Source organism: Bubalus kerabau, chromosome 1 (assembly GCF_029407905.1).
Source record: "Bubalus kerabau isolate K-KA32 ecotype Philippines breed swamp buffalo chromosome 1, PCC_UOA_SB_1v2, whole genome shotgun sequence".
NCBI lineage: Eukaryota > Metazoa > Chordata > Mammalia > Artiodactyla > Bovidae > Bubalus > Bubalus kerabau.
The window spans coordinates 253,896,963-253,921,692 of record NC_073624.1 but is presented as its reverse complement, the minus strand read 5'-3'; the positions used below and the strand labels follow the sequence as shown (position 1 = coordinate 253,921,692).

Sequence of the window (24,730 nt, the reverse complement as noted above, 5' to 3'; positions counted from 1 at the left end):
GTTTGGGTTCACAGGCCCTAGAGTGCAGGTTCAGTAGTTGTGGTGCATGGGCTTAATCCTCCACAGCATATGGAATCTTCCTGGACCAGGGATCTAACCCATGTCCTCAGCATTGGCAGGCAGATTCCTATCCATTGCACCACCAGGGAAGTCCTGAAATCCTCTTCTTAAGTAGCATTTAAATACTTTGCCCACCATATAACCATTTCCCCATACGTTCATACAAAGCATTCAACTGTATGAATTATAAAGTATTAAAGATGAAGGCCCACGATGCCCATTGAAATGGGAACCTACCACTTTTTGCAAATTTAAAGACTATTTCAAGGAATTTTTTAAATTTCCTTTTGGGGAGCAACCTGACCCCACTTTTCAGTCCATGTGCCTTAGTGGAACTGGTTCCATTTCTATTTCAGAGACATGTATGTGATCCAGGTCACAGCCATGCCAGTACATTTCATTTTCTTTCTTTCTGCATGTACTATGCCCTGGGTTGATACTAGGCTGAAAATTCTGTGGCCATTTCTCCCCCACATGGAATACGTTTGTCTGACTGGTGCCAACAATAGTGACAGGCAGACCCAAGAGGTGGGGAAAAGTCAGTGCTTAGTACCATCTTTGATCCCTGAATCCAACTGTGTGTGGGTTGTGAAAGATCCCTAAAGTTTAATCCTATAAACAAGAAATCCCCATGTAGGTTTAGTTTTTGGTTTTCTGCAAGTTAAAGACACTAATGCTAACTCATACATGTTCAAATGAGTTTTTGAGGTTTCAGTAGGTCAGTCTCAGTCAAACATTTGCAGTAACAAATTCATTTCCAAGTCTTCCAGAACTTGATGTTTCCTTCTGGTTTCTATGTTTAGTCTATACCACCAACTATATTATAGACACACACAGTATGCTACTCACTACCTTATCTCCTCTCTCGTCTCTGGACACACTTAAACCATATATTTTACTCTTGGCAAAAACACATAAATAAGTACTAGAATGATGACAACGACAACAAAAAAATCCTCAGTATTTATTGTTGAACTAGTGTTTGTAAATTCCTGGTGTTCACATGTCACAGCTCCTCCATCTACACACAGACTATGAGCTTTTGAAGGGCAGGTTGTGATTCTTACTTCCTTTCCCTTTTCCTCAGTCTTGCTTTAACAAAATAAGAAGTCAGTGAAAAGTGTGCTGATGGATTGAAAACAAGAATTTAATGACAAATAGAAGTAGCAAAGGAGGACCTTTTCATAGGATAGCTGATAGGCTTAAGAGCCCACAAATCCATATTAACGATAAGATAAATTGAACTGCTAAACTCTGCAGGCCACACTGGCTACAGTATCTCAAAGATTAGTAACATTGTGTTCCTAAACACAACATGGACTGTAAAATATATAATCAGAGAATTATACTAGCTCCACTCTATTTTATTTATACTATTCGTTTGCCTTTTAATTTCAAAGTTTACTACTTTTCCTTATCTTTGAAAATAGGGAAAATAAATTTTACTGGAATCCTTGGTATATTCTTCACAGTAGAATAAATGGTTCATAGAAATGCTTAATATGTTATCATAAAAATATATTTATAGTTATATAAATAATTAGTAGCTCAAGTAATTAGTTAATAAATATGTTATTCTGTGTTTAAAAAGAGTATTATTTACCACTCTTGACACATACTTTAGGTAGAGTATAGATGACACCTTTATTAAAAGCACAGAGGGATTTTACAATATAGCAGGCAAGCCTCAGATTATCACTGCTTCATTGAGATTTAGTTCAAAAAAAGTACAAAACCCATGGGCTTGTCAGGCAGCACAGAAATGCTGTATGACTGATGCTAGAGTCAAATAACTGATATAAAAATAAGCCCTGAATAAAAAGTGTTTTATGTGAACCAAAATGCTTTTCTATTACTTGAAACCTTCATATTATTCTGTGGCTTACATACAAAGCATCATATATTTTATTGCTTTTTAAATAAAAATGATTTTATAACTTTGCAACATTTCAAAAAGCAATGTGTGTAGGATTTAATTTTTTAAATTAAAATTTTTAATTAAAATTTAAAATACCCACAATGACATGCTTAGGGATAACCTTTACTAATTCTTTAAAGAAGTATTAGCTATGAACACATTTTTTATAAAAAGTATGTCATATTGTATACAATTTTGAAAATTGCATTTTTGATCACTGAATTATTATTTTCTGTATTGATGGATACTTTTGTTTTAATGGATATTTTTCTATTATATAATATTAAGAATTACATGCATATTATTGCTGGAAGTATTCTTATTTAATTAATCAATCAAATGTTTACATTTAATTAGCCTGTTAGTATTAACATGAACTTTTAGAAACATAGCTCTGATGAATAAAAGGATGAAGTTTCCCCCTCTCTAGAATAAGATGTGCTTACCTCTCACAAGCAGTTTGGTTGGCTTCTATGATGCCCATCATGAACTAGGGTTTCTAGCATCAGTTGGCACTTACTCTACCTTTCCTTTCCAAATTGGTAATAGAAAACACAAGTTACTCCACAGATTATTGAGCAACTGACTATTCTGGGGAAGAACAGATTGTTCACAGTTCTCAAGGCAGATTTACCTTGATGCCAGCGAAGCTTAAGTTTCAGGGACTTTCATTTGTACCATCTCCTTCCAAGGCCTTGAGAGGATGCTGGCATGGTGTTCATATGGTCATATGCTTTTGAAAATTTTGAAAAAGAAAAATATTTAGCCATTTATGTTTCCAGTCCAATTCCCAGTTTGTCAGCACCTTCTTATATGAGGCAGGTGGCATTGGAGGAACCATGGGAATTGGGGAATGTGATTATGAAAAAGCTGAGTTTAGGACATATTTATTTTGAGTTTAATGGTGTGTATTCATATGATTTGCAGTCACTTTTATTTGTAGTAATAAACACTTACTGTTGTTTTAAAGCAATAACTCCTTGAATACTACCACAACTTCCCGGCCTGACTAACTCAGACCGTGAAAAGATAACAGGGATAAGCCCTATAGAAATTACCAGCACCAATTGTATGTAGATAGTGAAAGAGAAACACAGTTTGACAAATACAAATTCAGAGATCCAGTCTGTGGAATATTCCTGAAATTCCTTGTTTATAAAAGAAAGTTTTGCAAAATTTAATACCATTCTGTAAGTGTTGACATTACTGAATGAGTTGGGACATACAAAGAAAGCTAACAAAATTATTCATTTATTATTTTTGATCATGCTAGAGAAAAAAATCAATTTTTTTCATTCTCTGTGGAAACTCATATTTTAAAACTGATTTTAAATTAAAAAATGATCAAAAAGTATACATCCAAAAGAAGTGACAGAATATAAGACATGTCTCAGGCTATGTTTATGTTTTATTTTGTGATCTTTGAAACTTTGTGTTTTATCTTAGCTTTTAAGATATAAAAACATCTTGATCTTTCTAAATGAAAATATTCACACATATAACCATTTAAAATTACATTTAAATATGTAATGAACAATAAATATATTTATGTACATTGTTTAAGGCTTAATGAGAGAGAAAAAAAGAAAAGGAAAAAGAGAAATGTAATGTATACATATTAATATACTCTGTTCATAAACATTTAGGATATATTCTCGAAAGAAATTCTAAAATGTTAGCAGCCATTAAGAAACAAAGGTGATTTATGGGTGATGTTTTCTAGCATTTAATAAAATCTAGATAGAAACAAAATTTACATAAATGTCTTAAAAATTAATAAAAATCATTGTTATGAAAAGTATAAAACTACATTACTTCAAGTTTAGTGCAAGTCCCTCAATCGTGTCCAACTCTTGTGAGCCCATGGACTTGCAGGAGAATTCTTTACCACCTAAGCTACAAGGGGAGCCCAAGAATACTGGAGTGGGTAGCCTTTCCTTTCTCCAGCAGATCTTCCCAACCCAGAAATTGAACCAGGGTCTCCTGCCTTGCAGGCAGATTCTTTACCAACTGAGCTATTAGGGAAGCCCTCACTGGACATTGTAACTTGATATAATAAAGTGATATACATTATACTTCATCTAATAAACAGTCAATAATAACTACTTCCCTGTAGCTCAGGTGGTAAAGAATTTGCCTGCAATGCAGGAGACCCTGGTTTCTATCTCTGGGTCAGGAAGATTCCCTGGAGAAGAAAATGGCAACCCACTCCAATATTCTTGCCTGGAGAATCCCAGGGACAGAGGAGCCTGGTGGCCTACAGTCCATGGGGTCACAAAGAGAGACACGACTGAAACACTACACTATGACTACTCTTTTAACTGAACTATAATCATATATAAAACTATATTAAATTAATTCCTTAGGATAAATTCTTAGAATTCTTATTTTACTGGGTCAAAACTTATATTTTAAATCCATCATGTATATTGTCAAATTGTTTCTCAGGAGTTAGAAAGAATTAACATTCCCACTGGTGGTATAATGGTCAGTCAGCACAATATTTTTGTGCTTTGATATTTGCTTTTTACTTGTTTTTATTATTTTTTTTGTATACAGAAGTTTTTATTTTCATCTTTATGTAAACGAGGACATTTGTCACTAATTTCTTTCACATTTTCATTATTTTCTTTTACTTATTCAAAAATTAGATTACAATATTGACCTAAATTTTTCTATTTTATATGGTTTGATAGAAAAGCTTGTTAGCACACTAATCAATTTTTAATTTATTTTTAAAAATATTCAATTACTAGGAGTATGCTTACTTTATTTGATTTGCAGAAAAGTTGAGGTATACCTGTATATTAAAAATTGGGACATTTCATATTAAACATTAGGTTTTGAAAACTTGCGTTCTGGTTATCCTGGGCCCATAATTGCCAAGGCCACAAGTGACCCACAGGCAGCTGCCGCCTCCTTTAGACTGAGCTACCCTTTCCAGTTTGCATCTCTACTCACTGTGTTCTCTTAGGTCTATTTTCACTCTTGTGTGTGCCTCCTTCAGCATGGTAGGCATTCAGGGAATTTTTATTTTAAATGATAGATTAGATAGATGGTCACAGAAAAGACATCAGGATTAATCTGGGCTTTGATTTCCTTATAAAATTGTGTGCCGTCACTGGTGTCTGGAGAAGAATAGGTTCCAGTTCCGTTGAATTCCAGTGACTGTGTGGTTTTGGCTGATCAGTGACAGGGGTGTGCCCCTGGAGTGTGGAGGTGTATTCTGGGGAATTTAGTCAAGACTATTGGCTAATGGAAGATTTGGGTTGCACAGTAACACTAAGTCAACAAAAGACCATCTTAACATTTCACAGGCTTTAAATTTAGTGATTTATAAGGAACTGCTAGAAATGTCTGAGACATATTATGTAATGCTGCTGCTAAGTTGCTTCAGTCGTGTCCGACTCTGTGCGACCCCATAGATGGAAGCCCACCAGGCACTCCTGTCCCTGGGATTCTCCAGGCAAGAACACTGGAGTGGGTTGCCATTTCCTTCTCCAATGCATGAAAATGAAAAGTGAAAGGGAAGTCACTCAGTCATGTCCAACTCTTAGCGACCCCCTGGACTGCAGCCTACCAGGCTCCGCCATCCATGGGATTTTCCAGGCAAGAGTACTGGAGTGGGGTGCCATTGCCTTTTCCGATACTATGTAATACTATGTAATAAATTTTAAATTTTTATTTTATACTATGTAATAAATTATTATTATTTTTTTAAAACATATGAAAGAGTAGATGAATGATTGAATCCTACAAGTAGATTTCATTGCTGATGCAAGGGAAATTAACTGAAGGGGAATGAGAGACCACTCAAACTCCTGAAAAAAACTTAAGAGCTCAGAGTAAATGAAGAGGAAAATAGAACCAAGTGACAGAGGAGATGGTAATGCTTGTCATGAGTCAACTTTGGCAGATGGATCAAAGAAACAGACTGATCAGGAAATTTAATTGATAAAAATGTTATTAGATGATGTTTCAAATTAAGAAAATAATGTATACCATTTAGACTCAATATGTTGGTCTAATTTTATGAGGGAGCTGGTCAATGCAAAAATAGCTCCCTGTTCATCTGAAGAGAAACATACATAGTACATTTGGCTCTTTCTCTATATATATTTATTTTTTTCCTCTGAGATAATCAAACTTCTCTGGTCATATTGATGGTGAAGTAAAATTTAGGAAAACAAATTATTCTAGACAACCAACACTCCTGCTTGCAAGAATTCTTCTGTAGAATGAAATATAATAAACAGAAAATAATTTTAAAAATCTTACATTTTTAAGATGCAGGTAAAAAGCAGACAAATGCCCACTTCTTAATTTTTTAAAAACATTTCTTCTGTCATGGTTGCTGAGGCCTCAGCTTCCTGTAATGTGCTATCCAGGTGTTTTGTTTCCTAACTTCTGTTGAGTGGTCTGCTTCAGGCCCTTCTAGAACTATCCCCACCCACTACCTACCCACCCCCACCCTATCCCATCAGCAGCTGCTCACATTCTAATGTGCACTCTGAGCTCCAGTTATCCAGATATCAGGGATTATCTGTGAGGATACCCTTAGCCTTGGAGAGGAACACTTCTCACTGTTCTTCCTGGGAAGACACTGACACATTTCCTCCCCCTCACCACCTCCTTCCCTTCCTTTTCTACTTTGGCTTCAAAGAAGAGACAAAAGCAACCTAGAATGTAACTTTCTTTGTTAGACCTCTTAACCACAAAATTGTTTAAATGGACTGAGGGAAGGAATCACTACTCCTTTTAAAGGCTTATACAAAGAGGTAGGATATATCTTCCTTCTCAGCTTCAGGTACTTAGGAGATTCCTGCAAGAGACAGAGACCGCCCAGCTTATGACCACCTTGTATCCATTGCTTACATTTGCACTGAACTGAACTGAACACTGTAGTCAGGCTAGAATGCCACTGGAAATTCATACTACTAAGACTTATTTAGATTTGTCTGGAGGTGCTAGACGAAATGAATAATATAAAAGGAATTATAAAGATTTCCAATTTCCATTTTGCCCCATACTGTGGGCTGAATATAAGGCTTGGTTACTGTCAGGAGTTATCTTTGATTCATAGATTTGTTTATTAAGGACTGAGTGATCTTATACTTCAGAAAGCAGCAATAATCTAGCCGTTATCCTGGGCTGTCTGTGAGATGGTGGTTATTACTCCCATAGGAAGGAGTCCTTAGCCACTGCCAAAAGCAGTGATTTAAGCTCCATGCAGCCCACCTCCTCCACAAGACTGCCTTTTAGGGCAAAGGTGCCATCTGGGACTGAAAAAGGAGAGCTGTTTTAGCATTAGAAGGGGTTCTGCAGAACTAATTGAAAGCAAAAGGGCTAGCCACCCCCTTGTTAGTGATGTAAGCTATTCAGAAAACTCCTAAGATTATTCTTCTGCATTTGAAGAAGTAAAAAAGCTAAAGGAAATATTATAACTCAAATATAAGTAGAATATAAAGCAGATAAAACAAGAAAATATTTTGCTATGGTTAAAAATATTAAAGGGTTTAGCAATTTCCTTTAAGTAAACTGACTAAAAGTTGTGGATCAATAGTATATGCACTTAAGTTATCAGAACAAAGGCTCTTCCAAAGGGACAACTTCTGGGCATTTTCAGTCATTGCTTAAGGTTCCCCAGGCAGCGTCTCAGGCAGAACTGAGTCACCAGCCTGAGCCATAGCCCAGAGTGACACATTATTTAATATAGGAAAGGAAAATGTTAAAATAATACAAAGATATTTTCAGCTGATGCTGAGTCACATCGTCATAGGCAATACTAGAAACATTTCCACCCCTTCCCCTACACACTATTATGTTGTATCCTACTCATAAATAGGAAGACCAGAAACTAGGTTACATATAAATATCCCTATTAATTTTATTTTTGAAAATAGACGAATGCAATTTTAAAACCTTTGGCAACCTTCCATTTTAATGCATGCTTAATTTACTCATCTCTAATTTGAAACAATCTAAGGTATCCTCTAAACACATCATTGAAAAAAAAAAAACACCTGATTTTTAGATTGCTTTATAATCTCTACTTTCAAATTCATGCTAATTTTTTCATTACATTATTAAATAGAAAATAGTCAGGAATTTATTCCTTAAAATAAAATCATAAATAATAATTCCACTAAATAAATGGGAAATTTTAATTTTTTTATTGATGATTAGGTAACTGAAGGCCCACATTGCAATGGGTTTTTACTATATCAACTGTAACTTTTCAGTTCAAAATATCTACTTCATTATATTTTAAACCATAAATTGTATTACAAGTCAAGTTGCATTCCTGTATATGCTTAAGAAAAAGATAATGATTAGAATCTGACTATAAATCCCTGAATTCTCAAAGGATTTAGCAAGACAATGGTGAAGTTTTGCTTCATAGTTGTTTTTATATATGCTTTATGGTTTTGTTCTAGAAAAATGAGAGCTTCTCTATGAATTAAAGTCCCCAAGATCATCAAATACAACAAAAAGGCATGCTGTCATTGTGTGTTCAAAACCTTATTAAAAATCTCTTGGTTTCAAATTACTACAGAACAAATTGTTCTGCTCACTCTCAAAGGCATAAGGTCAAGATGTTATAATTTTCTTCACAGTGAGGGCCGTATTTCCTTCATCTTCCAATTTAATACAGACATTATGGTTTTGTTTAAGTTTGGGAAAAGTATGGGTTGAAAACATTTAGTCAAATATTTTATATAATGTTAATACAATAATAATTTAAGAAAAATTATAGCTGTCATATGAACATGCATAATATTTTATTTTACTTTAGTAAATTATTTAAAATTACTGTGTTAGGGAATGTGTTAGGAGTATTTTATCTTTAGAAGTAACAGAATCAATGTCAATGAAACACATGATGTTAAGTGTTATTCTCCCCATGGCTGAAGAAACAAACGGTATTTCAATCTGCATTTGCCAATATACCATATATTAAAATGTATTTCTTTGAATTTTTCAGATGGAGCAGTGATTGCAAAAATTTTTTATTGGAGACTTTTCTCCTTAAGTCGTAGTCTTTTGGAACCAGGAAAGTCAAATAAAATCTTAGACATTCATCGTTTATGGAGACAGAAGCATTTTTCTTTGAGTTTCATTTAGCTTTGGTCTAATTACTATGCTTGATGTGTCAAACCAGAAGATTTGTGTATTTTAAACAAATACCCATTTGGAGAAAAAGAGAGGGAAAGTCGATGAAAACCAGATAAAAGAGGCAATAGTCTAAAATTGTCCTTTGTACTGTTACAATATTATTTTCCCCCAGGTAATCGTATATTTAAATAGTTATGAATATGGTGGGCATGAAAGAAGTTTTTATCATTTCATTTTACATCAAAAGACATTGCATTCCAGGATCCTGTCAAAGGCAACCTCAAAGTTTACAGCATCCAATCCCACCAAATCTTCACAAGCCTTTCTTTCTGGCAAAAAAAAAGTGTCTTTTTTTTTTTTTCTTTTAAAAAAACCCATCCTGTATATTTTTGAAATCTTACTTCCTGTCTACACTGACAGTAATTCACTCCTTAAAGATATTTTTTGAGCAAAGACTGGTATATATAAAATAACTATACCAACTGCCCTGGACCCAGGAAACCAGAGGCCATATGCTCTGCCACAAAAGGTCACTAGAATGGTCACATGAGAGTCAGGAACAGTACAAGCGTGTCCATTTATTTAGATTTGTTTTGCAGCAGCTGTAACAGTTTCGTGGGGAAAAGACATATGAAAATATGATGAGAGGGGTAAAACTAATATTATTTTCAGATGATATAACTGTATATCTGAAAGAGAATCAACTAAAAAAACTGTAAAAGAGTAAAGCAAGTAAAAAACAGTAGAAGACATCGATAAAGTGACTGAGTGTAAGTACACACACACACACAAATAACCTTCTTATAAATAGCTAGTTACAAAACGTAACTGAAAAAAACCCCTTGTTTGAATAGGTACATAAAACGATAAAAGACATACATAGAAACCTAACAAGGGGAACTTAAAACGTGGATATATAGATAGCAATAATAAAATTATAAATATGCATATTCTCTCATTTCATCTAGACAAGCTCATTCTAAAGTCCTTATAGGGACAAATATATGTATAGTATTAGGAAATATTTTTTTAAATGAAGTAGATGAAGTTATTTGCTCTATCAGTTATCAAAAATGCTTTAAATAAACATAATTTAGGATGTGGTCTTGACACATGGATAGATAATCCAATGGAACAATGTGTAAAAGCAGTCAGTAGAACCAAATATATATGACTGGTTGATTGAGTTGACATCTCATATCAGTAAAGAAGACAGGAGTTTATTCAATAAATGGCTTTTATAAAAGTAGTAGTTTTCTATAAAATAAGTAAACTCTACACTACCCTTTTCCACAAAAAATACATTTCAGCTGGGTAAGAAATGTAAATACCCATATGAAAATATAATATCCATAAAATTATTATACAAAAATATATGAGAATATATTATATGTTTATATGTGTATAAACTCAGAATAGTAAGAGTCTATCTTAGCAAAAAATCAAACCTAGAAATCATAAAGCAAAGATGGTTAAATTTCATCATTACAAATTAAAACATTTTAGCACAGCAAAATCAAACAAAAGAGCTGTAAACTAGCTGGATAAATTGTTTGACATAAATATGACACACAGTGGGCTAACTTCCTTTTTATATGCAGAGCTCCTACAAATCAAGAAAAAGGTCAGCAGCCCAGTAGGAAAAAAGGGTAAGACACATGAAATGTAGTTAACATAAAGAAAATATGAATTACTTTTAAATATATGAAAAGTTGCTCAAATCACCCCTAATAAAAAATGTTCAAAATCTTGAGATACCATGTTTTTATCTGCAAGATTGACAAGGCCACAAATTGCAAACACATTGTATCAGCCAAGATGTAAGGAAGACAAGTTTTCTGATGCATTATAGGTGGAAGGATGAATTCATGCATCTTTTCTGAATGGCAGTATGGCAATATCTACCACAAGTTAAATGCATGCACCTTCAACCAGAGATGCCACTTCAAGCAGTCTATTCTAACACACATGCGTGTAGTGCATATGTGTGCAAAATGTGCATTCACTGCAGAGCTGCTTGCAGTCAGGAAAGATTTGAAACAAATATCTATCCAAAAGGATTTCTGTTACACAAATATTGTGCCTGTCCTTGATGCAATTTCAGAAATATATAATTTTTTTGGTGGAAAGAAGCAAGAGGTATAATGTTTGTATAATTTAGCAATATTATTGTATAAGTAACAATATTGAGAACAGTGTGTGTACACATACACTGTAAACACACTTGTGCAAAGGTGTGTGTGTGTATGTGTAAATGTGTATATCTGTATATGTTTTGAAAAGTACACAGCAGTAGCTACTAGCTATAGCTGTTGGCCCTGTGCAGCAACCCTCTGTAACCAGGGAATGTCATCAAGAAGGAAACCTCTGTATCCCTGTACACCCACATGGACCTTTGAGCTTTAGTTGTGTGCATATTATTGTTTGTTTAGTTGCTAAATTGTGTCTGACCCTGTGACCCCATGGACTGTGGCACACCAGGCTTGCCTAGCCTCTGCTATCTTCTGGAGTTTGTTCAAACTCATGTTCATTATCTAACCATCTCTTCATCTGCCACCCTCTTTTCCTTTTGCTTCAATCTTTCCCAGCATCAGGGTCTTTTCCAATGAGTTGGCTCTTGGCATCGGGCTGCCAAAGTATTGGAGCTTCAGCTTCAGCACCAGTCCTTCCAATGAATATTCAGGGTTGATCTCCTTTAGGATTGACTGTGCCGTCCAAGGGACTACACGTATTAACTACATGTGTGTGCATGTGTTAATTATTAAAAAAAAATATTTTAAGGACCTAAAACTAAGTCACTCAATAGGTTGAACAGGAAACATGAGGGAAGGAATAAGAAGCACAACAGATTTCTCTTACTAGGATCAGACCCTAAAGTCAAAGGCTCACTTCTGCGTAATGACACTGCATATGTTCTGGAAAGAGCATCCATCAGGGAACCAAGCAGGGAAAGACTAGGAACTCTTAATTTGGCATAAAATATGTAGTTTTATAAATTATTCTGCTTTTAGTGTTCATAAGAAGTTTAAAACATATTCAGTTATCTCCAAGGAGTATAGTTATCTTTATAGCAAGATCCGTTTGTAATTATTTGAAACAGTAAGGCTAATAACAATGAGACAACTAGAGAAAAACAAGAAGTGTTAACTCTAAGGAATCATGGTTCTGTGGTGCTGGAATAATTTGGGAGGTCTAACAGGGAGACAGGAATTCAGCTAGCAGAATTTGTAAGAATTCCTTTCAAGTGGGGACAACAGGAGGAGCTTGGAGGAAAGAATTAGTGTGGTATTTATGGACAGCAATGAAAAAATGTTATGAGTTATGCAAATATTTTAGAGAATTTTAAAATGTACTTGAAACTCTACACTCCAAGTATGCTGTACAATGATAAATCAAGGTCAAAGAGGTTGCAGACTATACTAAAAAATGACGATTACAGTTATAGCCACTTAAATTGAAAATATAAATGAATGAAATAAGTTAGAACAGTGACTAAAATAGATGCTACAACACAATGGTTATGAAAAATGTTCCTGGAAACAAACCAGGGCTCAGATCATGGCTCCTGCCTCCATCCCTCATTGCCACCTTAATCTTGGGCAAATCGCTTAGATATTTTGATCCTTGGTATTCTCAGCTGTTAAATAGAAATTATAATAATATTTACTTCATAAGTGCTTTTGGGATGACTTAGTGAAGCACTAGAATTAAAGCATTAGTGCTGAGCACACAGCTGACCCTCTATAATTGCTGCCAGTAAAGTAGTTCCTCCATTCAAACCGACTCTAACTTGAGACCATAGACAACTTACTTAACCAAGCTGTGCTGTATCCCTTCTCTCTAAAAAAGGGATGATGATAGTGACTTATGGTATTACTTTTCCCTTGCTGCTTAAAATTTACCACAAATTTAGCAGTTTTAAAACACGAGTTTATTAGCTCACAGTTCTGTAAGTCAGAAGTTCAGGTGGCCTTGACTGGGTTTTCTGCTTTTGATCCCACAATGTTGAGATTTAACTCCAGAGTCATTTTGGATATTAAAGAAAATAGATGTTTTGAAATGCAAAACAAAGTGTTTAAGCACAAAATGATTTTAAAAATTAATAATAGTACTGAGTGTAATTTGATCAAATAGTCTGACTCTTCCTAAATCTAGTTTATTTATAAATATCATTCAATAATTACAGGAACACAAAATGCTACCTTTATGTTATTTGCTGCTTGGTCAATGAAAAGATGAGTTAAACTTTTTCCAGATAATTTAATGGGGGTGAGGGATGAAAATTAAGATAATCAGCTATTGAGGAAAATCACATACAAAAGTTTGGGATTTTGTTTGGGATTTTGTCTCCATCATGTCGTCATCAGCACTGTGTGCCCACTACTGGCCTTGGCCCTTTTGCAATCAATAATTTACCACTATGAGTTCGATACTCTTACCAAATCCATTTAACAGATGAGAATATTGAGACTTGGCAATTAACTGGCTTACCTATGTCAAAAGAGTTAAAGAGAGAGACAATATTCCAATTCAGATATGTTCTGCTCTGGAATGTAAAGAGAGAGCCAATAAGAATAGCTCTTGAAAACAAGTAAACGCTCCACAATCCCTTTTTTGTTTGTTTTCCTGATACTTTTTCCTGCTTTATGTTCAGACAACATTTCTTGAGTTGTTTTCATTGTGGCGTTAAATAAAATATGTTAACAGGTGTTCAGAGGAAAAGCTTTCCTTAGTTAAAAAAAAAAATTAAGCTTACAGAATGGTGGATTAACACTTTTGAAAAAGTATCTTAATCACAGGACTTTTCTAAGTTTTTAATATGCTAACATTCACCATGAATCTTTAAGAACTGCTTTGATAGGTGATGTTGCCCAAAATTATTTGACTATGAAACTTTTTTTTTTTCCCATTAGCATCTTGGGGAAAATAAGTCTGCAGAAAATATTTTGGGACTTGCTGTCTTCAAGTGATATATAGATTCATTTTTGGTGCTCTAGGCATATATTTGGAGAAGCTATAAAACTGTAGGTTAGACTGTATGTGATTAGTAAAGGTCCCTTAGCACTTGATGTAAGGTAAAATGTCATAACAATTTTGCCCTTTTAACTTTTCTTTTCCTTTTATAAAATATCTGTTTCTTGTGATCCTTTAACATTTCTTATATTCCACTTCTGAAGACGCTGTATATAAGCCTAGTAAGAGTGAAATGAGTCCTGTAAATGTAAATTAGGTAAAGTGCCTGGAATTTTCCAAATAAAAGGCTTATTAGTACATGAGCATTATCAGTAAGTGGGAAAAAAAGGGGTAGCTGTGTACTGGGAAGTATGAATATAAGACTCTAAGACTATATATCAAATTTCAATTAGAAATGGGACTTAAGAAAGTAGAGATATTAAACTGGAAACATTTCACAAGTCGACTACTAGGTAATAAGAATGGCATTTATAGTCACAATTCCAGGCATTTGACTATAGAATATGCATTTTAATGTAGTTTTATGCTCTCCTGGAGCTTTTTTTTTTTTAAGAACTAAAACCAAAGAAAGATAAAATTGTAGTAATGTACAGTGTTGCCAAAAAATTATTTAACTTCCTAACATTCCTATGAGGTCATATATTATCAGAAAAGTGAAAATAAACAGAGAATAAATAGGAAAGTAAACAAAATTTTTAGCATACTTTTTTTCTTTAATATCTCATCACAGAGTTGCTAGTTTCTAATTTTATTTTGCTATTAATTTATTTTAATTTTGCTCAAGCAGAGTTGATTTATATTAGTCTCAGTTATATAGCAAAGTGATTCAGTTATACATATACATATATACATTCTTTTTCAGATTCACAGAATATTGAGTCAAATTCCCTGTGCAATAGATCCTTGTTGGTTATATATCTGTATGCATATATATATATATATATATATATATATTTGAGATTTAGCACTATGTTTTAGGAATTAAACCTTAAAACTAATATTAAACATCTCATTCCAAAGAGTCAAAGAGATAGATATTTTATAATGGACATATCACCACATGACTCATAGCATACTTTCAAAATTAAGTAACAGTAATGAGCCGGAAAAGTTGAAATGTGATTGTTTACAGCTGCTTTGTGGCAGTTCTGGACAGTGGCACCTTGCTCTAACATGTATGGCTTTCAGCAAGAAAGCAGACTGTAAATAAATGATTCTCTCTCTTTCCTTTAGCAAAATCATTTTTAAGAAAATGTTCTTGTACCTCCCACCAAACATGAGATCTGAACAAACCTTGTTTTCACTTAATATTTGTGGTTACCATAGTTTTTGTTTGTTTGCCAGTGGTATAATACTTTAACTTCTCTGTAGCAGTATGCAATGTTACTTTTCCATCAGTCTTGCATCCTTGATCTCACTTCAGATTCCCAAGGAAGGTAGAAATTGAAGTTTAAAGGCCTCAAGGAAGCAAAAGGTGATGACGTTGCATGACCAGTTGTCCTCTGCTATCTTTTTCTTAGTGCTTTTTCAAAAATCCTTCCTTCAAGAATGTTTCTTTCAATTTTTCTGTATGTGTTTTCTGTCTCTCTCCCTACCCCCCTCTTTAGAAGGGGGGGAAAAAAACCCAATCTTTTTTCTGAGACTTTCATTTTGGTACCTGCAATTGCTGGAGCTGAGTCCGTATACCCTAAGCAAATAGATTAAATGGAAAATAGAGAAGTGAGCACTATTGTAAGCCATGGGCTGTATTTTGGTTCAGCCACTTTGACTGCAAAAGCCAGTCGATTTATGTTGTTTTTGGTGGGTAGCAAGGAAATGTGATCTCCCATAGTGATGCTTCAAGAATCTTGTCCTTGTCTTTTATTTCCTTACATGGTCCCCAAACTTGCCCCACTATTTCTCGTCTGAAACAGATGTCCTGCTTAAGGAGATGTATCTGCCACTCACTTGCTCTGTGCCTTCACCTTTTTGCTCCGATTTACAGAGGAGCCCATAAGCCTCTCTCCTCAACCTTAGAGCCAACTGAAGGGTGGCCAGATCAGTAGCAGACCATCCCCCCTGTCTAAGCTGATGAAAGTCTGCCTGCTGACGAGGTTGTGCTTCCTGAGAATCCGGGACAGATCCCTTTGCCAGCCTTCGTCTCTCAAGCAGCTTTGTGCCCCAAAGAGAGCCACTTTTCCAAACCTCTTAACTTCTTTTCCCGGCTAGACTGCTGAACGGGGACTTCAGGGGATTCCTTAACGTGGTTCATTATAAAGTCCAGGCTGGAAACCAGGGGCATCTCAGACTCTGAGTGTGCTTCTCCTGAAGCCGGGGAGTCCCTGGCGTGGATGCAGAAGGTACAGGCACTGTAGGAACTTCAGAGGTGGTGGCAGGTGCCAGGGTGTGGCTGCAGTTGTCTCCCTCTTCTCTTCCAGCAGAAGGAGCCACCTCTGAGACAGAGAAGAAGAAGAAAGAGAGACAGGAGGAGTGGGGAGAAGAGGGGGAGGCTGGTGGAGGGAGTAAGAAGGAAGGGGCGGGGGGGTGGGGGCGCTCTGGGTGGGCGGCACTTGCGAGGCTCAGGCTCTCACGCACGCCGCCTCTGTTTGTACACAGTGCGCTCCCGACCTCCGGTTTGCTCGCTACCCGCCAGCTCACGCTTCATTGTTCTCCAAGTCGGCAGCCCAGCCGCCGGCCGCAGAGACCGGAGCTGAGCGCACCGTCTGCGGGTCCGCGGGCGCGGGGGACCCAGCGCCCCGCCCCACCACCCGCCGCGCCTCGGCCGGGACCCACCCGCCGCAGAGGCTGAGCCCGCCGGCCACTCCTCGGAGCTCGCCCACCTCCCGGCGCCACCGGAGCGCAGGCAATAGGGGAAGCAACGTTCCTCTCTTGGGTCACCCCTCTTTCTCGTCCTCTCCGACAATTTGTTTCAGGAGACGCTGCGGGAAGAAGACATCTTCTTGAATCCTCTATCGGGGTGGGGTCTGCCGCTGCCCTGCGGTGCCACCTCGGCGACACTACCCTCCGCCAAGACCCTTGACCATCGGGGTCACGTCCAAGAGACGGGATCATGAAGTACTCGGTGGCTGCTTGGCTTCTGCTTGGGCTCAGCCTCAGCGTCCCTCAGTTCTGCAGAGGTGAGGCAAAGGGCCAGGGGCTGGCGGCGGGACAGGCGGTGAGTCCCCCTGGGAGACACCGCGAAGGGGGCTGGAGGCGGTCCCGGGGGCGCGCCCAGAGTGGCGAGCCCAGTGGGCGGCCGGGAGGAGGCTGCGCGCCCTATGTTGGGTGCCCAGGAAAAGTGCTTTGAAAAGTCAGAGCGGAGTGTTGGTGAGGCTGAGCTGGGAAGTGGGTGTGGGGTACCCCGATGAGATCTAGGAAAGATGGAGAGGCGGGAGAGAAATTTTGCACAGCTTACAGTCGCCAAGCAAACCCTCCCAGATCCCTGTGGGTGATGCCGGATGCAGGCGCCAGGCGGGGCTTTCGCTGGGGAGCCAGAGAAGCTAGCTCGCCCCGGGCGTGGAGTAGTTGAAAGGGGAAGAGGCTGGAGACCCACCGGGCTGTCCGCCTCCAGGGTGCGGTGCTCTTACTGCCAGGCCCACGCTGAGCAGTTTGCAAATCCGAACCTGATGCTGGGAGTTTGGGCCATGGGTGCGGTGGAGAAGGGTCTGAGAAGTCCCTTCGGCTTGCTCGCGTTTCCCCATCCTGGACGTGCTGCATCAATAATAGAAAAACCCCAGGAACCCGCCTCTCCTGTAACCCCAAAGGCCCCGAGCTTTGCTCAGCATTTCCTCCTGGTATAAGCGTAACTCTTGGTAATAAGGAATCGTGCATTGCAAGACAGCCCTGGCGCCCCCGCCCAAGAGCAGAAAAGTTGTAAGAGCTGGTCTGGTGGTGGTTTTCATGACTTGCATGAAATAAACCAGTCTGTTAAAAAAAAAAAAAATACAAGACTTTGAGGACTCTCCTGCTGAGTTGCGTAGCCAGCTTCCAGGTCCCTGGGAAGGATGGCTTGTCAGTACAAGTCGTTCTGGCTCCATCTCCGCTAGCTTTGGGGTTGAAGTTAGCTGCCTGGAAAGAGCCAGTGGGAGGGAGCATCAGGGACCCTGGGTGGGTCCTCGGAGGTGGACCTGAGTCCCTTCTGCGCCCTCATATGCAGGCGGCTCCCTCTAAGTGTTCCGTGGGTAATGAAACGGTCCGCAGGCTGCTTCAAGTGGAAAGCTGAGTGCAGTACAGGGTTTAAAATGCTGTGCCTCTCCAAAAGGTAGCTGGATTAAAACATGCATTGACTCTGATCCATTTAATATTAGACACTGTATGAATATTCTACACCATTTATCCGTGCGCCCGTCCGTCTGTTTCACAGGAAAATTGTGAACTCTTGGGCTACAATTTGCCCAAGAAGCTGGGTGTTCCTGGCCAGATGCCCTCAATGCCTAGCTAGTAGCTATCCAGGTGGAGCCTTTCCTGGGGGGAGGGGGGCTTCCATGCTCCCTCCTTCCCCCAGAAGGTGGCTATTTTCCCCAGCGTGTAGGCGTGTGTAGGTGTGTGCCTCACTGGCGTTTACAACGTGCCCTTCCACTTATCCGGCAGAGGCAGCCACTCCACTGAAGGTTAAGGAATGGTAATGGCTCTGTAGTTGCGCTGCGGAGTCTCTCATCGATATGAAAAAGACAGTGCTCCCGCTACCGAGATTTCTCCTTTCTCTCATTTCCCCTCTGGATTCCTCCTGCACTTTGATCCCTTAGCGGGAATGGAAGGGAAAACAGCAGGCACTCCCATCTCCACCTTCCTTCCCTGCCTGCATTCCCACCCAAACCGAAAATCACACACTCACGCACACACGGGCACCTACTCCATGCCAACATCGCCTCCACCATCAGTCCGGCACCCGCGTGGAGGTGGAGGGCTGAGTGGGTGGAGGAGGAGAAAGTGCGTCTAGGGTGTGGGGCCGAGCTTGCCTCCCTAGGTCTGGTTGCAGGAGACCTGGGGCATCGTGAGGGTATCCCAGCTCTGCACCTAAACCTTCCCGCACCTAGGGAGCTTACTCTGCCAGGCAGTCTTACTTTGCCATAACCTTGGTGTTATGCCTGGGCTCTCTTTCCGGCTCTTAAACAATGCTTCGGCACTGTATACTCCACGTTCTTCGGTAGATTTCTCTTTTTATTCCAGTCAACCTGTGGGGAAAGGGATAGAGGGCTGTAGGAAAGAAATGGACTGCTTTTCCTGAGCTCTTTTTGTTAAACTTGCATCTCTCTCATTTATTTTCCCTTAGCCCTGCAAAAAGGCAGAGTGAATCTTGCATGACAGCTCCCAACAATTAAACTTTGAACAAACTTATTGAAGCCAGTGTTAATGATGAGAATTTCCCTTGCACTGCCCCCACCCCACCTCCCCAGACATAGTTTGCTTTTATGAATTGGTTCCCTGTGTGGGTTGCAATTTATGTGCATTAATGACTAAGATTTAATAAGGACATGTAATTCTTTTTATTAGTCATTTTTATTTTAAAATTAAACCAATGGATCAGTCAGATTGAATATTTTATTAACTCTTAAATTATTCATCGTTATGGGTTGCTCTAAAAAATCCAATACATGCATACAGTTGCAGCAAGCACGTGATATCTTATGCAATCTGTCCCTGTGCTTGCAGTTTGTGTCTGAAGTCTTTAAGCAAATAGCACTTTCTAAAAATGTCTAGACATGTCCTAAATACTATGAATCATTGGCACTTGCATTTGCTTTTTTAATCAGTGGTGATTTTTAGTTAATTCTACATGGGGATCAATTAGTACTTGAATAATCTCACTCCAAGTAAAAACACCCATGCTTCTATAATTACTATAACAGTGTCTTTGCTGGAATAACAGATTTGTGTACTTTTAAAAATTATTACACATTAGTGTCTTCATTACCTGATTTACATGCTCATTAATTTTATACTTTAAATGCTAACTTCAGATTCTAAGTGAAACATTTAAAAATAATTTTGAAATACTAAATTAAACATAATAACTAAGTGAAGATCAGTCTTCACCTTGACCTCAGTTATGATACAAAACACACACCCCCACCCCCCACCCCTATCCTAAACAATTTTTTTCTGATTATTTTTAAATATTTTCTTAGAGATGAAATGCATTTTGTTTTAAATTTATATAGTTTGGGGAAGACACATAAAAATACAAATTAAGGGTTACAAAATTGAAACGGTCTATTCTCCCTTCCGTGGTCTTGAACTTACAAAGATCTTCAAAACCAGGCAAATGTCTTTTACTTCTAAACTCTTCTCTGAATTAAAACTCTCTTATTTTTCTCAAATATCTTATCATCAGTGTTTATATAAAATGTGTATTCACGATGTAGGGTATTTTTAATAAACATTTTACTAAAACTTGCCTTTAATGCCAGATATATGACTTTTACGTCTCAGAAAATGATAGCAATGCAAAGGGTTAAAATATACATGACTAAACTAAAAAAGCCTGGTTACTCAAAATCATGACAAAGTACAAATTTGACAATTTTTAGATTCTAAATTAGTAGTCCAAACTCTTATTTTCACTGATATTAAAGATACAAATTTTAATTAGGTAATTTATTTTTAACTTTTCATCTTTTGAAGGGTTTTGATAGTGGGATGGCCTATATATGTTATCACTTGTATCTGGTTGTGAAAACCTGACTGATTTGAAAGTTTCCTAAAGACTAAGAGGGTTAATTCTGTTATTTGTTGTTTATTGAATATACTTGCAGGTACAAACAGCTTCGAGTATCATTTATGATATAGTAAGTTCATTATATTCCTTGCCAAATAAAGAAACCCACAAAAATAGTGTGGGCTTCAGAACTCCATTCAATCAGATGAGAAACAGCAAATTTTGCAACTATGTAATTAATGGTATGGATTCTCTCATAGCTAATCAGTTTATTCCTATGACTTTATGTGAGTTTGATTTTATTCCCCAAATAGTTTGCAGGCTGACTTTATTATGTTAAAAAAAAAAATCATAGAAAACTAAAACCAAGCTGTTCGTATTATTCAGTTCTTATCTGTGTTTTAAGGAAGATGTCTAGCATGTTTTTGTTTTTTAAGTCACAGACCATGTAATGATTACCATCTTTTGGTTAATGAAAGAAACCTGTATTTATATATAAAAACTTAAGTAGTTGGCTATGTGAAATAGATTATTGAAAATTTTCTCATGGCTACATGATAATGCTAGAAATTAAGTACTTAAACTGAATGAATTGCCACTTAATTGTTACTTAAAATACCTCTAAACAGTCTCTGCTTTGTGGGAATTGTTTAAGGGAAAAGTAGACTGGGATGCACTGTGCCCTTGCCAGCAGGTGTCAGGATAATCAATGGAGATATTTTTAAAGGAGGGATGCAGGTCAAGGGGAGTAAAGGAATAAATGCTTATCTGCAAATCCACATAAAGTGACTTTCTACTTTCTGTGAAACTGATGTTATTAGTTTTCATTGCTCCCCTGAGAAAGAGAGGGAAAGTGAGTTGTAAGGACTTATTGCTTGTACCACAGGACTTTAACTTGGAGGCAGAGTAGTTCTAACAACCACACAGAAATAAATATATGTCAAGATTGAACCTTTATTTTTCAGGGGTTTCCTGAGTAACTTACAAGGAAATGTACATAGAGCTAAGAGGCACTTTTAGTAAAGCAATTATTACTGAAATGTTTGGAATACTTTTAAGCTTACTTTCTATATCCACTGTAAATTTTATACATGGAAATGCTGTTCTGTTGATTTATGTGGATGTATATTCAACTATTTATATGTGCAGATCTATAGTCCTGAAAGAGATTACCACTTATTCTTTTGGTCACAGTTTTAAAGTATATGTTTACTGGAACTTGCAAGTTTCAAAATAAGCCATGTGGCCAAAAAAGAATAAATGACATGATAAAGTTTTATTATTACCTGTTTCAGACAGGTATTAATTCTTGTATATGTGCCTATTGTGTTTCAGTATCTGTCAGTGACTTGACATTGTTTATTTCTAATTGGTCCTTAGTGAATAACCTTTCCTCAAAGGTTAGTTCTAGCATCTAATGATATAACCCTTAAAACAGTATTAAACAGTAATACAGTATTTAACAGTATTAAAACAGATTCACCATTGCACCATTTCTATTATACAAATTCTCTCAGTTTTTTTATGAAGTCACTGATATCATGGCAAGTAGTCTGTCTCCAGTGGTATATTCTTTCTGTGACAGAGATCTCCTCAAATAACCCCTTTCCCAACATTTCTTTGCTGGTTAGCAACTAGGGCACAGCATCCACTATAAAAATTTGTCATCATTATTGAAAAGTTGCAAATCTCTAACACATTGTGGCATTTGCAGTTTGCTTTCTTGTGAGGAACAAAAAAAAATATGATAATGTAAAGCTGCTACTACTAACTCCTGAGGTTTAAAACATAAATGGAAATAAATTAGGATCTGAATTACGGAGCAACTCAGGATTTTACAGAGAAGGTAATGGCACCCCACTCCAGTACTCTTGCCTGGAAAATCCCATGGATGGAGGAGCCTGGTGGGCTGCAGTCCACGGGGTCGCTAAAAGTTGGACATGACTGAGCGACTTCACTTTCACTTTTCACTTTCATGCATTGGAGAAGGAAATGGGAACCCACTCCAGTGTTCTTGCCTGGCGAATCCCAGGGACGGGGGAGCCTGGTGGACTGCCGTCTATGGGGTCGCACAGAGTCGGACACGACTGAAGCGACTTAGCGGCAGTAGCAGCAGCAGCAGGATTTTACACCTTGATTTAATCTGAGTGTCCTGCTTAAAACTGTCAACTGGTTAATAGTTTATATCCACCCAACTTGTAGAGAAGTCTCTTGCTTTACTTGTAGCACAGAGCTGAGAACCTAGGAGAAAACATCAAAAACTCCTAACCACTTAAAAGAGATAATTGCATTTCTGCCTTAAATCATATAGAAGAGTCTATTCTCTTGGTTCCCAGGCTCACTATAAACTGAATCCCCAAAATTAAAGGCATATGCAGTAATAAGTCAGGCTTAATCAGAGGAATAAAACATAACATCTACTAGACAAAGAGGAGATTGAACAAAGTATATGTAAAAGCAAAGCTTCCTTACAGTGTAAGAAACTAGGAACCTTTATTTGGGGGAGGGGCTAAGTCTACCCTGTCAGAGAATATAGCCCTAGTTGATGCAGATACTGATCTTGTATACTAGGAAAAGACTCACTACCCATATGTTCAACATTTGGGGGGTACAGAGGCACTGAGACGTGTGTATTATTGAAGAGATTTTGTCCAAAATGTTTAAGCTTGAAAACCTGTTTAAAAGTAAGAGACATATCTGAAGAATATGCTGGTTTGAAACTTTGTTTTCCCATCATTTCAGAGATTATGTTCTTATATATATATATATATTTTATTGCATTTCTCCTAAAGTAATGAATGAAGGTACAAATTATCAAATACAGGACTCAATTTTGTAGAAAAGAAGTAGATATCAGAATGCAGATAAGATGTCAGGCAATTATTTGGTTATATTTTAGAAGAAAATGTACTGCTATCTGTTTTACCATATGCAGTATGATGATGATAGTAGCCATGTAGGATTTGTTCCACAGAAGATTTAATAGTGCATGAAGTAGAATGGAGGATTTAAGTTCAAGAATTTAAGTGAAGGCTTTGTAAGTACTAAAGCACTTTTGTATGTGATTGTTACTATTGAGAAAGAAAATTGACTCTAGAGCTAAGCCTTACTCTTTCCATTTTCTAAAACAGGTCTGTATCAAACTGATCAGTCTTTTTAAAAATAATTTTCTATAGTGTAACATTTCATAGATGGAAAGGCCAAAGTTTTAATCTCTTGTTAAATGATTTTGTGTATGATTGAAAGTAGTCTCTAGGTGGGTCAGGACACCATGCATTCTTTTAGGTTTATGCTTGGTATTTGATAAAGGCATGCATTTTGGGAATGCACAATAATCCTCTTCTTGTACTGAGGTTAGGATGACCACTTATATCTTACGCCCAAGTCAAATAGGCTCATGACTCTTGAGCAGAGAAGACTGGAACAGTCAAGTGGGAACACTGAAGAATATTTTTATTGGAAATATTTTGCAGAACCCCTCCCAGTAATGTAGAGCAGTCTCCCATTTATAGGCACCAGTCTTATCTGTGCTCACATCTCTAATACCCATTTCTTCTCACATGTTTGGCTTCAAATATTAATTGAACTCTAATATTATCCACACTGTCTTTCCTATTTGTTTATTCATCTTTTTTTCTTTCATGTCTGTTGAAGCATCTTGCTAGATAAATTAACAAGGGACATTTGATATTTTTATTTAGTATAGTTAGTAAATCTAACATTTATTTAATACTTGTTATGTGCTCCCATGTTCTAAGTACCATCTTTGATTCTCACAAGGAGTCTATGAAGTGACTCGTATTATTATTTACATATGAATGAGAAAACAGAGATACAGAGAGGTTAAATAATCTCCCAAATAAACAATCTACTAAGTATCTCATTAGAAATAGAACCAGTTTAAATCTAGAGCCTACTTTCTTAAATACTGGGCTATGCTGTGTTTCAATAAGTCACACATCGTCTACGTCATGGAGATAGTGTGTTAAGTGGTTTTCTTATTTGTAGAACACACACATCATGTC

At 37.3% G+C, this 24,730-nt stretch overlaps 1 protein-coding gene across 11 annotated transcripts in view; it reads left to right on the top strand.

The window, feature by feature from the left end:
* EDIL3 (EGF like repeats and discoidin domains 3) overlaps positions 1-24,730 on the top strand; it is an 818,524-nt gene that overhangs the window by 315,980 nt on the left and 477,814 nt on the right. For 8 of the 11 annotated variants that reach the window (XM_055563384.1, XM_055563390.1, XM_055563373.1 and 5 more), the window contains one exon: positions 16,981-17,184. The exons of the other annotated variants lie outside the window; for them this stretch is intronic. In XM_055563384.1, the coding sequence (XP_055419359.1) occupies positions 17,118-17,184 (67 nt within the window). In that variant the 5' untranslated portion in view covers positions 16,981-17,117. The remainder of the gene's footprint in view (positions 1-16,980; positions 17,185-24,730) is intronic. 11 annotated transcript variants of the gene reach the window in all.